This window comes from Poromitra crassiceps (assembly GCF_964638095.1).
Source record: "Poromitra crassiceps genome assembly, chromosome: 6".
Taxonomy (NCBI): domain Eukaryota; kingdom Metazoa; phylum Chordata; class Actinopteri; order Beryciformes; family Melamphaidae; genus Poromitra; species Poromitra crassiceps.
Genome location: NC_139627.1, coordinates 8,839,655 through 8,853,855, shown reverse-complemented (window position 1 = coordinate 8,853,855; position 14,201 = coordinate 8,839,655). Strand labels below are relative to the sequence as shown.

General features: G+C 43.8%; 1 protein-coding gene across 1 annotated transcript in view; it reads right to left on the bottom strand.

The window, feature by feature from the left end:
* Window positions 1-455, bottom strand: part of LOC310778259 (dihydropyrimidinase-related protein 2) — a 29,978-nt gene extending 29,523 nt beyond the window's left edge. Inside the window, exon 1 of the mRNA XM_083638636.1 lies at window positions 421-455. Coding sequence (XP_083494762.1) covers window positions 421-440 — 20 coding nt within the window. The 5' untranslated portion in view covers window positions 441-455. The remainder of the gene's footprint in view (window positions 1-420) is intronic.
* Window positions 456-14,201: the final 13,746 nt, after the last annotated feature.

Here is a 14,201-nt window from a genome sequence, read left to right as displayed (position 1 = left end):
CAGACAGAGAAAGAGAGACAGAGAGGAGAGGGAGAGACAGACAGAGAAAGAGAGACAGAGAGGAGAGGGAGAGACAGGCAGACAGAGAGAGAGAGAGGAGAGGGAGAGACAGACAGAGAAAGAGAGACAGAGAGGAGAGGGAGAGACAGACAGAGAAAGAGAGACAGAGAGGAGAGGGAGAGACAGACAGAGAAAGAGAGACAGAGAGGAGAGGGAGAGACAGGCAGACAGAGAGAGAGAGAGGAGAGGGAGAGACAGACAGAGAAAGAGAGACAGACAGAGAAAGAGAGACAGAGAGGAGAGGGAGAGACAGGCAGACAGAGAGAGAGAGAGAGAGGAGAGGGAGAGACAGACAGAGAGAGATATTCAGATGGCAGCAGCTGACAGCTCAGCTCCTTAAAGACCAACCCATCTACTCACTTGATGACTCCATCCTCCATGTAGACGTCGGCACAGAAGGACTGGTCATCATTCACGATCTTGGCTCCTTTGATCAAGAGACGATCACTCTGCAACACAAGAAGCATGCTGAGTGTCTGCTAGGGATGTAACGATAACCGCTTTTAATGATAACCGTGATCAAATCCCTTACGATAACCGTACCGTTTCAAATTTTCATTATCGTTAAAACCGTGGTACCGTGATTACAGTGCGTTGAAAAACATGGTAAATACTGTCCATCATCAACCAAAGTTGGCAACCTTCTCCCAGATGCAAACATGCAGCCTTGGAGAAATGATTTCAGTGAGTGTATCAATCCTTTTTGGGTCCGAGTTTTCAATATAAAACGCCGTAAAATGATTTCAGTGAGTCTCTGTACTTTTTGAACATTTTCAGCAATTTTTTACGAATACCGCGATAATACAATAACCGTGATCATTTTGGTCACGATAACCGTGATGTGAAATTTTCATACCGTTACATCTCTAGTGTCTGCACATGAACCTTTCACTGGATTACAACACAAGAAGAACCATGCTGAGTGTCTGCACATGAACCTTTCACTGGATTACAACACAAGAAGAACCATGCTGAGTGTCTGCACATGAACCTTTCACTGGATTACAACACAAGAAGAACCATGCTGAGTGTCTGCACATGAACCTTTCACTGGATTACAACACAAGAAGAACCATGCTGAGTGTCTGTACATGAACCTTTCACTGGATTACAACACAAGAAGAACCATGCTGAGTGTCTGTACATGAACCTTTCACTGGATTACAACACAAGAAGAACCATGCTGAGTGTCTGCACATGAACCTTTCACTGGATTACAACACAAGAAGAACCATGCTGAGTGTCTGTACATGAACCTTTCACTGGATTACAACACAAGAAGAACCATGCTGAGTGTCTGCACATGAACCTTTCACTGGATTACAACACAAGAAGAACCATGCTGAGTGTCTGCACATGAACCTTTCACTGGATTACAACACAAGAAGAACCATGCTGAGTGTCTGTACATGAACCTTTCACTGGATTACAACACAAGAAGAACCATGCTGAGTGTCTGCACATGAACCTTTCACTGGATTACAACACAAGAAGAACCATGCTGAGTGTCTGCACATGAACCTTTCACTGGATTACAACACAAGAAGAACCATGCTGAGTGTCTGCACATGAACCTTTCACTGGATTACAACACAAGAAGAACCATGCTGAGTGTCTGTACATGAACCTTTCACTGGATTACAACACAAGAAGAACCATGCTGAGTGTCTGCACATGAACCTTTCACTGGATTACAACACAAGAAGAACCATGCTGAGTGTCTGCACATGAACCTTTCACTGGATTACAACACAAGAAGAACCATGCTGAGTGTCTGTACATGAACCTTTCACTGGATTACAACACAAGAAGAACCATGCTGAGTGTCTGCACATGAACCTTTCACTGGATTACAACACAAGAAGAACCATGCTGAGTGTCTGCACATGAACCTTTCACTGGATTACAACACAAGAAGAACCATGCTGAGTGTCTGCACATGAACCTTTCACTGGATTACAACACAAGAAGAACCATGCTGAGTGTCTGTACATGAACCTTTCACTGGATTACAACACAAGAAGAACCATGCTGAGTGTCTGTACATGAACCTTTCACTGGATTACAACACAAGAAGAACCATGCTGAGTGTCTGCACATGAACCTTTCACTGGATTACAACACAAGAAGAACCATGCTGAGTGTCTGTACATGAACCTTTCACTGGATTACAACACAAGAAGAACCATGCTGAGTGTCTGTACATGAACCTTTCACTGGATTACAACACAAGAAGAACCATGCTGAGTGTCTGTACATGAACCTTTCACTGGATTACAACACAAGAAGAACCATGCTGAGTGTCTGTACATGAACCTTTCACTGGATTACAACACAAGAAGAACCATGCTGAGTGTCTGCACATGAACCTTTCACTGGATTACAACACAAGAAGAACCATGCTGAGTGTCTGTACATGAACCTTTCACTGGATTACAACACAAGAAGAACCATGCTGAGTGTCTGCACATGAACCTTTCACTGGATTACAACACAAGAAGAACCATGCTGAGTGTCTGCACATGAACCTTTCACTGGATTACAACACAAGAAGAACCATGCTGAGTGTCTGTACATGAACCTTTCACTGGATTACAACACAAGAAGAACCATGCTGAGTGTCTGTACATGAACCTTTCACTGGATTACAACACAAGAAGAACCATGCTGAGTGTCTGCACATGAACCTTTCACTGGATTACAACACAAGAAGAACCATGCTGAGTGTCTGTACATGAACCTTTCACTGGATTACAACACAAGAAGAACCATGCTGAGTGTCTGCACATGAACCTTTCACTGGATTACAACACAAGAAGAACCATGCTGAGTGTCTGTACATGAACCTTTCACTGGATTACAACACAAGAAGAACCATGCTGAGTGTCTGTACATGAACCTTTCACTGGATTACAACACAAGAAGAACCATGCTGAGTGTCTGCACATGAACCTTTCACTGGATTACAACACAAGAAGAACCATGCTGAGTGTCTGCACATGAACCTTTCACTGGATTACAACACAAGAAGAACCATGCTGAGTGTCTGCACATGAACCTTTCACTGGATTACAACACAAGAAGAACCATGCTGAGTGTCTGCACATGAACCTTTCACTGGATTACCACACAAGAAGAACCATGCTGAGTGTCTGCACATGAACCTTTCACTGGATTACAACACAAGAAGAACCATGCTGAGTGTCTGCACATGAACCTTTCACTGGATTACAACACAAGAAGAACCATGCTGAGTGTCTGCACATGAACCTTTCACTGGATTACAACACAAGAAGAACCATGCTGAGTGTCTGCACATGAACCTTTCACTGGATTACAACACAAGAAGAACCATGCTGAGTGTCTGCACATGAACCTTTCACTGGATTACAACACAAGAAGAACCATGCTGAGTGTCTGTACATGAACCTTTCACTGGATTACAACACAAGAAGAACCATGCTGAGTGTCTGCACATGAACCTTTCACTGGATTACAACACAAGAAGAACCATGCTGAGTGTCTGCACATTAACCTTTCACTGGATTACAACACAAGAAGAACCATGCTGAGCAGAGATGGGAAGTAACGAAGTACAAATACTTCGTTACTGTACTTAAGTAGATTTTTCGAGTATCTGTACTTTACTTGAGTATTTAATTTTCTGACGACTTTTTACTTTTACTCGTTACATTTTAACACAAGTATCTGTACTTTTACTTGTGTACATTTTCAAAACAGGTTCGTTACTTTTGTTTAAATGCACGAGAATGTAATTTAAAAACGAGTAGAAACGGGAGAACGGAGCAGAAGTAATAGACGAGTTTCCCAGCGCTGCTGATAAAAGCTCATTCCAGCTCCGCCAATAGTATGACTTCGCACTCCTCCGGGGCGTGGACAAAGAAGAGAAACACGGATTTTCTCTGAGGGGAGACGCACGCAGACATTAGGAGCCGTGCAGACAGCCAGCACTTATTAGCGCTCCTCTTTTTGCAATTTATTCTCTATAAGTACGCACTTAGCGCGCATCTCTTTCAAGAAGCATTTCATCGCGTTTAAAAGCTGGTGGTGTTTTTTTTTAGCGCAGCGCTCTGGGCGCTGAAAGCTGAGGAAAGATTAACAGGAAAAGCGCCCTGCTCCTCTTCACTCCTCCCACCTCGAGTCTTCTCCCAGGAGAGGAGGATTTTCATCTCGCTGCTTCCAGAGTTGCCAATAATCTGGCTTTTCCAAGCGTTCTTTTTTAAATAACCGCATGGCCCCTTATGGTGTTGTTCTAACACATACATTCAGTTTGTGCACTGTCAACATTCAGCTAATATGGAATATGGTGGTGTTCTAACACCAGAGACAGTTCTGTCTTAATAATAAACCTTGAATTTGTGAATGTGATCAACCTGTGGACATTCAGTTCCTTATCCATTAGGTATCAGTATCATATCAGTCTCGAGTATTGTGATTCTGCACTTTGTAAGGGACACCTTGTATCCAGCAGTTAAACTTGTCTAACTATTTGCACATTCATATATCATGGAAATATTAATGAGGGAGGACTAGATATGATTTTAATGGGGGTTTTTTGTGTGGAAAAACCATAGCACACTATTTAAAGTAGAGTTTTAAGATGTGTAAAACATTTGTAGGGGATCTTTTATCCTCAAATTATATTCTATGATGTGAGGTTCAGTCATTCAGAAAGATACGGTAAAAATACTTTTACTTTTACTCGTTGGGTACATTTCAGAGCCTGTACTTTTTTACTTTTACTTGAGTAAAATAATTGAATCAGTACTTCTACTTTTACCGGAGTAGTTTTTTACACAAGTAACTGTACTTCTACTCAAGTACAGAATGTCAGTACTTTTCCCATCTCTGATGCTGAGTGTCTGCACATGAACCTTTCACTGGATTACAACACAAGAAGAACCATGCTGAGTGTCTGCACATGAACCTTTCACTGGATTACAACACAAGAAGAACCATGCTGAGTGTCTGCACATGAACCTTTCACTGGATTACAACACAAGAAGAACCATGCTGAGTGTCTGTACATGAACCTTTCACTGGATTACAACACAAGAAGAACCATGCTGAGTGTCTGCACATGAACCTTTCACTGGATTACAACACAAGAAGAACCATGCTGAGTGTCTGCACATGAACCTTTCACTGGATTACAACACAAGAAGAACCATGCTGAGTGTCTGCACATGAACCTTTCACCTGATTACAACACAAGAAGAACCATGCTGAGTGTCTGCACATGAACCTTTCACTGGATTACAACACAAGAAGAACCATGCTGAGTGTCTGCACATGAACCTTTCACTGGATTACAACACAAGAAGAACCATGCTGAGTGTCTGCACATGAACCTTTCACTGGATTACAACACAAGAAGAACCATGCTGAGTGTCTGCACATGAACGTTTCACTGGATTACAACACAAGAAGAACCATGCTGAGTGTCTGCACATGAACCTTTCACTGGATTACAACACAAGAAGAACCATGCTGAGTGTCTGCACATGAACCTTTCACTGGATTACAACACAAGAAGAACCATGCTGAGTGTCTGCACATGAACCTTTCACTGGATTACAACACAAGAAGAACCATGCTGAGTGTCTGCACATGAACCTTTAACTGGATTACAACACAAGAAGAACCATGCTGAGTGTCTGTACATGAACCTTTCACTGGATTACAACACAAGAAGAACCATGCTGAGTGTCTGCACATGAACCTTTCACTGGATTACAACACAAGAAGAACCATGCTGAGTGTCTGCACATGAACCTTTCACTGGATTACAACACAAGAAGAACCATGCTGAGTGTCTGCACATGAACCTTTCACTGGATTACAACACAAGAAGAACCATGCTGAGTGTCTGCACATGAACCTTTCACTGGATTACAACACAAGAAGAACCATGCTGAGTGTCTGTACATGAACCTTTCACTGGATTACAACACAAGAAGAACCATGCTGAGTGTCTGCACATGAACCTTTCACTGGATTACAACACAAGAAGAACCATGCTGAGTGTCTGCACATGAACCTTTCACTGGATTACAACACAAGAAGAACCATGCTGAGTGTCTGCACATGAACCTTTCACTGGATTACAACACAAGAAGAACCATGCTGAGTGTCTGTACATGAACCTTTCACTGGATTACAACACAAGAAGAACCATGCTGAGTGTCTGTACATGAACCTTTCACTGGATTACAACACAAGAAGAACCATGCTGAGTGTCTGCACATGAACCTTTCACTGGATTACAACACAAGAAGAACCATGCTGAGTGTCTGCACATGAACCTTTCACTGGATTACAACACAAGAATAACCATGCTGAGTGTCTGTACATGAACCTTTCACTGGATTACAACACAAGAAGAACCATGCTGAGTGTCTGCACATGAACCTTTCACTGGATTACAACACAAGAAGAACCATGCTGAGTGTCTGTACATGAACCTTTCACTGGATTACAACACAAGAAGAACCATGCTGAGTGTCTGCACATGAACCTTTCACTGGATTACAACACAAGAAGAACCATGCTGAGTGTCTGCACATGAACCTTTCACTGGATTACAACACAAGAAGAACCATGCTGAGTGTCTGCACATGAACCTTTCACTGGATTACAACACAAGAAGAACCATGCTGAGTGTCTGTACATGAACCTTTCACTGGATTACAACACAAGAAGAACCATGCTGAGTGTCTGCACATGAACCTTTCACTGGATTACAACACAAGAAGAACCATGCTGAGTGTCTGCACATGAACCTTTCACTGGATTACAACTAGGGCTGCACGATATTGGAAAAAACTGACATTGCGATATTCCCTGCCCCTGCGATATATATTGCGATATGAAAAAATACAGATTTTCACCAGATTACCAGAATAGCTCTATTTTAAAGAAAAGAATACTTCTAGAATGATTGGGATGATTTTGTAGAGGAGTCCATCTGATTTTGGAGGGGAAATTAGGTATTTTAATGTTTCTCAACCACTGGGCTGTCGCCTATACTGTAGGCCTCAGAGCGTCATCTATCAGGGTGCATACACATTTTGACCAATGGATTTCCATGACTTAGGCTACATACATGAAAAAGTTAGTAAGTTATGACATTCTACTTTAAAATGTCACTAGCCTACACTTCACTTAGTGTAATGCAGCCTTTAAAACCAGGGAAAGACAACATGTATGCTGTATCACCATATTACCATATCCAACATCTAAGACCATATAGTCTCATATCACAATATTGATATACAATTGATATATTGCCCACCCCTAATATTGAGTGCCAGAATCTACCTCCCAATGATGCTATTTGCAGAAAAACATTAGATTTCATTGATTATAATCACTGCTTTCAACTTCTTTCGTTCTTCTAACGTTTCAATAAATCAACAATGAAACACCCCTGCCACTTTACACACTTGGTCTGACCCCCCGGAAACCCCCTCCAGAAACGACCAAGTGGTACACTCCGCATCTGCGGAGTTCCGGTTTTTGAGCGCAAGGCTGGCAGTACAGAGAGACGAGGATTCACATGCAGCCGACCGGTGACAAACAATTCATTCGTGAAAAGTAATAAATATACATTTAATTGCCCAGATATGTCTCTTCTCTTTTTATTTTCACTGACATGTTTTGTGTAAATAAGTCGCTATGTATGATTAACTCTACCGTAACGTTACTGCTATCATGTGATGCAACATCAGAGACTTGAAGGGGAGAGACAGCCACAGTGATACACGGACAACTTCTCAGTAATCAGCCTTCGTGTCATAAGTTGCGGTCTTGCTTTTTGGTGTTTCAAGAGTAAATATCTCCACTCCACGGACATGTTGAGTTACAGCAGCCAGCCTGCTGTATGCGAGTGCGCTGCAAACTGTGGACAAGTCCGCCTCCACAACCACATCGTTTACAGACGGGCTACTGTCAGCAACGCAACATAAGCAAAAGATAATTCAATTTAGGTCTCTGTGCATGTTTGTTGTGTTGAAGCTAAGCACTAAATGAGTGAGTACAGTAGCGGGGCGTCTCTCTCCTTTGAGAGAGCCTGCATTTCACTCAGTAGGCTACCCCTAAAGTGAGAGTTTATCAAGCAACATGACGAGTTAATTTGCTTTTGACATCGCACGTCCTGCGATGTGACTATCGCGCATGCGCACATCGCAATGTCGATGTGTAAACGATATATCGTGCAGCCCTAATTACAACACAAGAAGAACCATGCTGAGTGTCTGCACATGAACCTTTCACTGGATTACAACACAAGAAGAACCATGCTGAGTGTCTGCACATGAACCTTTCACTGGATTACAACACAAGAAGAACCATGCTGAGTGTCTGTACATGAACCTTTCACTGGATTACAACACAAGAAGAACCATGCTGAGTGTCTGTACATGAACCTTTCACTGGATTACAACACAAGAAGAACCATGCTGAGTGTCTGCACATGAACCTTTCACTGGATTACAACACAAGAAGAACCATGCTGAGTGTCTGTACATGAACCTTTCACTGGATTACAACACAAGAAGAACCATGCTGAGTGTCTGCACATGAACCTTTCACTGGATTACAACACAAGAAGAACCATGCTGAGTGTCTGCACATGAACCTTTCACTGGATTACAGCACAAGAAGAACCATGCTGAGTGTCTGTACATGAACCTTTCACTGGATTACAGCACAAGAAGAACCATGCTGAGTGTCTGTACATGAACCTTTCACTGGATTACAACACAAGAAGAACCATGCTGAGTGTCTGCACATGAACCTTTCACTGGATTACAACACAAGAAGAACCATGCTGAGTGTCTGCACATGAACCTTTCACTGGATTACAACACAAGAAGAACCATGCTGAGTGTCTGCACATGAACCTTTCACTGGATTACAACACAAGAAGAACCATGCTGAGTGTCTGTACATGAACCTTTCACTGGATTACAACACAAGAAGAACCATGCTGAGTGTCTGTACATGAACCTTTCACTGGATTACAACACAAGAAGAACCATGCTGAGTGTCTGCACATGAACCTTTCACTGGATTACAACACAAGAAGAACCATGCTGAGTGTCTGCACATGAACCTTTCACTGGATTACAACACAAGAAGAACCATGCTGAGTGTCTGCACATGAACCTTTCACTGGATTACAACACAAGAAGAACCATGCTGAGTGTCTGCACATGAACCTTTCACTGGATTACAACACAAGAAGAACCATGCTGAGTGTCTGCACATGAACCTTTCACTGGATTACAACACAAGAAGAACCATGCTGAGTGTCTGCACATGAACCTTTCACTGGATTACAACACAAGAAGAACCATGCTGAGTGTCTGCACATGAACCTTTCACTGGATTACAACACAAGAAGAACCATGCTGAGTGTCTGTACATGAACCTTTCACTGGATTACAACACAAGAAGAACCATGCTGAGTGTCTGTACATGAACCTTTCACTGGATTACAACACAAGAAGAACCATGCTGAGTGTCTGCACATGAACCTTTCACTGGATTACAACACAAGAAGAACCATGCTGAGTGTCTGTACATGAACCTTTCACTGGATTACAACACAAGAAGAACCATGCTGAGTGTCTGCACATGAACCTTTCACTGGATTACAACACAAGAAGAACCATGCTGAGTGTCTGCACATGAACCTTTCACTGGATTACAACACAAGAAGAACCATGCTGAGTGTCTGTACATGAACCTTTCACTGGATTACAACACAAGAAGAACCATGCTGAGTGTCTGCACATGAACCTTTCACTGGATTACAACACAAGAAGAACCATGCTGAGTGTCTGCACATGAACCTTTCACTGGATTACAACACAAGAAGAACCATGCTGAGTGTCTGCACATGAACCTTTCACTGGATTACAACACAAGAAGAACCATGCTGAGTGTCTGCACATGAACCTTTCACTGGATTACAACACAAGAAGAACCATGCTGAGTGTCTGTACATGAACCTTTCACTGGATTACAACACAAGAAGAACCATGCTGAGTGTCTGTACATGAACCTTTCACTGGATTACAACACAAGAAGAACCATGCTGAGTGTCTGCACATGAACCTTTCACTGGATTACAACACAAGAAGAACCATGCTGAGTGTCTGCACATGAACCTTTCACTGGATTACAACACAAGAAGAACCATGCTGAGTGTCTGCACATGAACCTTTCACTGGATTACAACACAAGAAGAACCATGCTGAGTGTCTGCACATGAACCTTTCACTGGATTACAACACAAGAAGAACCATGCTGAGTGTCTGCACATGAACCTTTCACTGGATTACAACACAAGAATAACCATGCTGAGTGTCTGCACATGAACCTTTCACTGGATTACAACACAAGAAGAACCATGCTGAGTGTCTGCACATGAACCTTTCACTGGATTACAACACAAGAAGAACCATGCTGAGTGTCTGTACATGAACCTTTCACTGGATTACAACACAAGAAGAACCATGCTGAGTGTCTGCACATGAACCTTTCACTGGATTACAACACAAGAAGAACCATGCTGAGTGTCTGCACATGAACCTTTCACTGGATTACAACACAAGAAGAACCATGCTGAGTTTCTGCACATGAACCTTTCACTGGATTACAACACAAGAAGAACCATGCTGAGTGTCTGCACATGAACCTTTCACTGGATTACAACACAAGAAGAACCATGCTGAGTGTCTGCACATGAACCTTTCACTGGATTACAACACACGTTATCTATTTCCATCAGGAAATCAAGCTAAAGAAACAGTGTGGGAACCAGACGCCACAACTCAACAGAGGAAGAAGAACAGGCTCTGGGATTTTTATGGACCCCTATAAAAAATAAGCTGATGAGGGTGAGTCTCCTATTTGGTGCAATAGACTACTTGCACAAGTCCACTACTTCCTGAAATGAGTATGGCATCTTGGTTTCCTGTCCTACACTATTGGATGAACTGATTAATGTCAGATGTGCCTGATCACTGTTGTTGTGACTGCAGCAGTCAGGCACACCTGACATTAATCAGTTCATCCAATAGTGTAGGACAGGAAACCAAGATGCCCTACTCATTTCAGGAAGTAGTGGAGTTGTGCAAGTAGTCTATTGGATGTGGAATTAAAGACATTTTCGATGAGCGACGCTTCGGAAAACGCTGCATTTGCATTCAAGAAGACAACAAACGCACACATGCACGGACACAGACACACACACACACACACACACACACACACACACACACACACACAGCTCATGACAGCACCCCAAAAGTGAAGCCACCCCCTGGTGGCTGACTGCAGTATAGATCATAAATCCCACCGGTCGTTCTTATCATTCTGATGTAGGTTCAATATATTTTTCTGATCGGTTTGTTTTGAAGTCGTTATTTGACAGGGTGTAACGTCAGCTGTGACAGTCGCTCTCCAACCTCAGCCGTCGGGGCGTGGCCAGCTGAGGGGGTGTGGCCAGCTGAGGGGGCGTGGCCAGCTGAGGGGGCTCAGCCTGACTCTACTGCGCAGACTCGGCCTCCAAATGACGTCACATAAGCAAGATGGCAGCTCAGTGAATGGATCTATTTTGGCTTCACTTCTGCATAGTGGTAGGAAGTGGAGAGGCATCGCTCATCGCTTATTCACCTTATGTAGCCACGCCCATTTGACCCGGTTGTGTGGTCGTGTGACGACTTCCGGCTAAAGAAAAAGAAAAAGGCTGGCTGCTCCAATATCATCTAACTCTGAATTAACTAATAATGTAGCCAATTGTATGTAACATACCAAATAAAAGCAAACGGCAATGTCTAAGAATGCAACGCCATGTAACTGGCTCGTTAAGTCTCGCATTCCAGGGAATTATGTTAACGTCTGTGCTCGGAGGAGAGAAAACCTTCTGAAGCTTTCTTTGTTGGAGTCCAGGTATGTTTTACAATAAAGTGCTCGTCATTGTCGACGATACCGTTATCTGACCTGGCTAACAGTGGATACTCGCTTGCTTGCTGTGTACCGAGCTCAAAGTAGTAGGCTACGTTCTTTGTTTTACCCCCTGCACTGTCCGCTACAAAAACAACTCTCTTCTTCATGACGTTCTTTCATATTTTGCGCGTGACCGCCGGAAGTGTTAACACGACCCGGGAAGAATTTGGCCCACCGTCTGAACAAAAGGTGAATAGTAAATTATCTCAACCCCAACGCATCCCCCACTTCCAGACGTGATTCCACCTCCCAGTCGATTGGACGATGTCACAGTGTGCTGTGCATCCCGTCCGGTCCCGCCCCGCCCGGTCCCGCCCGGTCCCGCCCCGCCCGGTCCCGCCCTGCAGTGGGTTTTGCAGTCTGGTGCAGGAACAGTGTGTTCTGCACCAGACTGCCTGGGTGCTTTATGGCTGCTGCAGTATCAACCTCCTGCATGGCTGTCTGTCTTCTGATGCTGCTGCCTCTCTCTCTCCCCCTCTCTCTCCACACACACACACACACACACACACACACACACACACACACACACACACACACACACACACACACACACACACACACAGCCATAGACATCATATGAACAGGGACATACACACTGTAATCAATACAAGGGTGAAGGGGGGAGGGATGAGGGAGGCCCGGGCAATGACACAGAAAACAGAGAGCAGTGTTGTTTGGATCAGAACCAGGTTTCTGTGTGGATGTTTTAACAATGACAGTGTGTATAGTGCTGAGAGAGAGAATTTGGAAGGGAGAGAGAGAGAGAGAGAGAGAGAGAGAGAGAGAGAGAGAGACAGAGAGAGAGAGAGAGAGAGAGAGAGAGAGAGAGAGAGAGAGAGAGAGAGAGAGAGAGAGAGCGGGGGGGGGGGGTGAATAAAGAAAAGATACAGAGAGGCAGGGGGTTAGGAGGGAGGAAGGATGAAAACAGTGAGTGACTGCTTTTAGAGAGAGCTGGATGGAAGTGGATGGTCACTGCTTCTTGAACACACACACACACACACACACTCTCACACACACACACACTCTCACACACACACACACGCACGCGCACACACACACACACACACACACACACACACACACACACACACGCACGTCTCACACATTTAAAATAAAATGTTATTTCTCACTGGTTCCACTCGTTTCTAGCTGTATTTATGCTCTCTGTTGTCCAACAAGAAGATGAATTTGATTGAATTTAAGGGGACATTTAAAGCTCTAGAAAATAAAAGCAGCTAAATGTTGATGTTCTGCCTCATTTCAGCAAAGTGAGCAGGCTCAGTACAATGTCAAAGGAGAGCAAATCATTATTACCACAAGGCTGGAAGTAACTAATCGTGTTTAGTCTCGTTGCAAATGAGTCAGTAATTGTGGTTAGCAGCGGTGCGCCTCCACAGCAACAAAACTACCACCACTGTCTGCTAGAGAAAATGTGACATTAAAATTAGCATTGTGTACTTCAGTCGTCTTACTATCATCTAAACTATGTGTAGTCCAAGGAAGTCATGATTTGATTATGACTAAAACACATTGTAGCACATTGTACAATCTCAGCTTGAAACAAACAACTCAACAAGCCTGTAGTGAAGGAACATAGGACTAGCTGCACTAGCTGGAGCTAGCCTGTAGTGAAGGAACATAGGGCTAGCTGCACTAGCTGGAGCTAGCCTGTAGTGAAGGAACATACTGGGCTAGCTGCAGCTCTGCACTAGCTGGAGCTAGCCTGTAGTGAAGGAACATAGGGCTAGCTGCACTAGCTGGAGCTAGCCTGTAGTGAAGGAACATAGGGCTAGCTGTAGCTCTGCACTAGCTGGAGCTAGCCTGTAGTGAAGGAACATAGGGCTAGCTGCAGCTCTGCACTAGCTGGAGCTAGCCTGTAGTGAAGGAACATACTGGGCTAGCTGCAGCTCTGCACTAGCTGGAGCTAGCCTGTAGTGAAGGAACATAGGGCTAGCTGCAGCTCTGCACTAGCTGGAGCTAGCCTGTAGTGAAGGAACATAGGGCTAGCTGCACTAGCTGGAGCTAGCCTGTAGTGAAGGAACATACTGGGCTAGCTGCAGCTCTGCACTAGCTGGAGCTAGCCTGTAGTGAAGGAACATAGG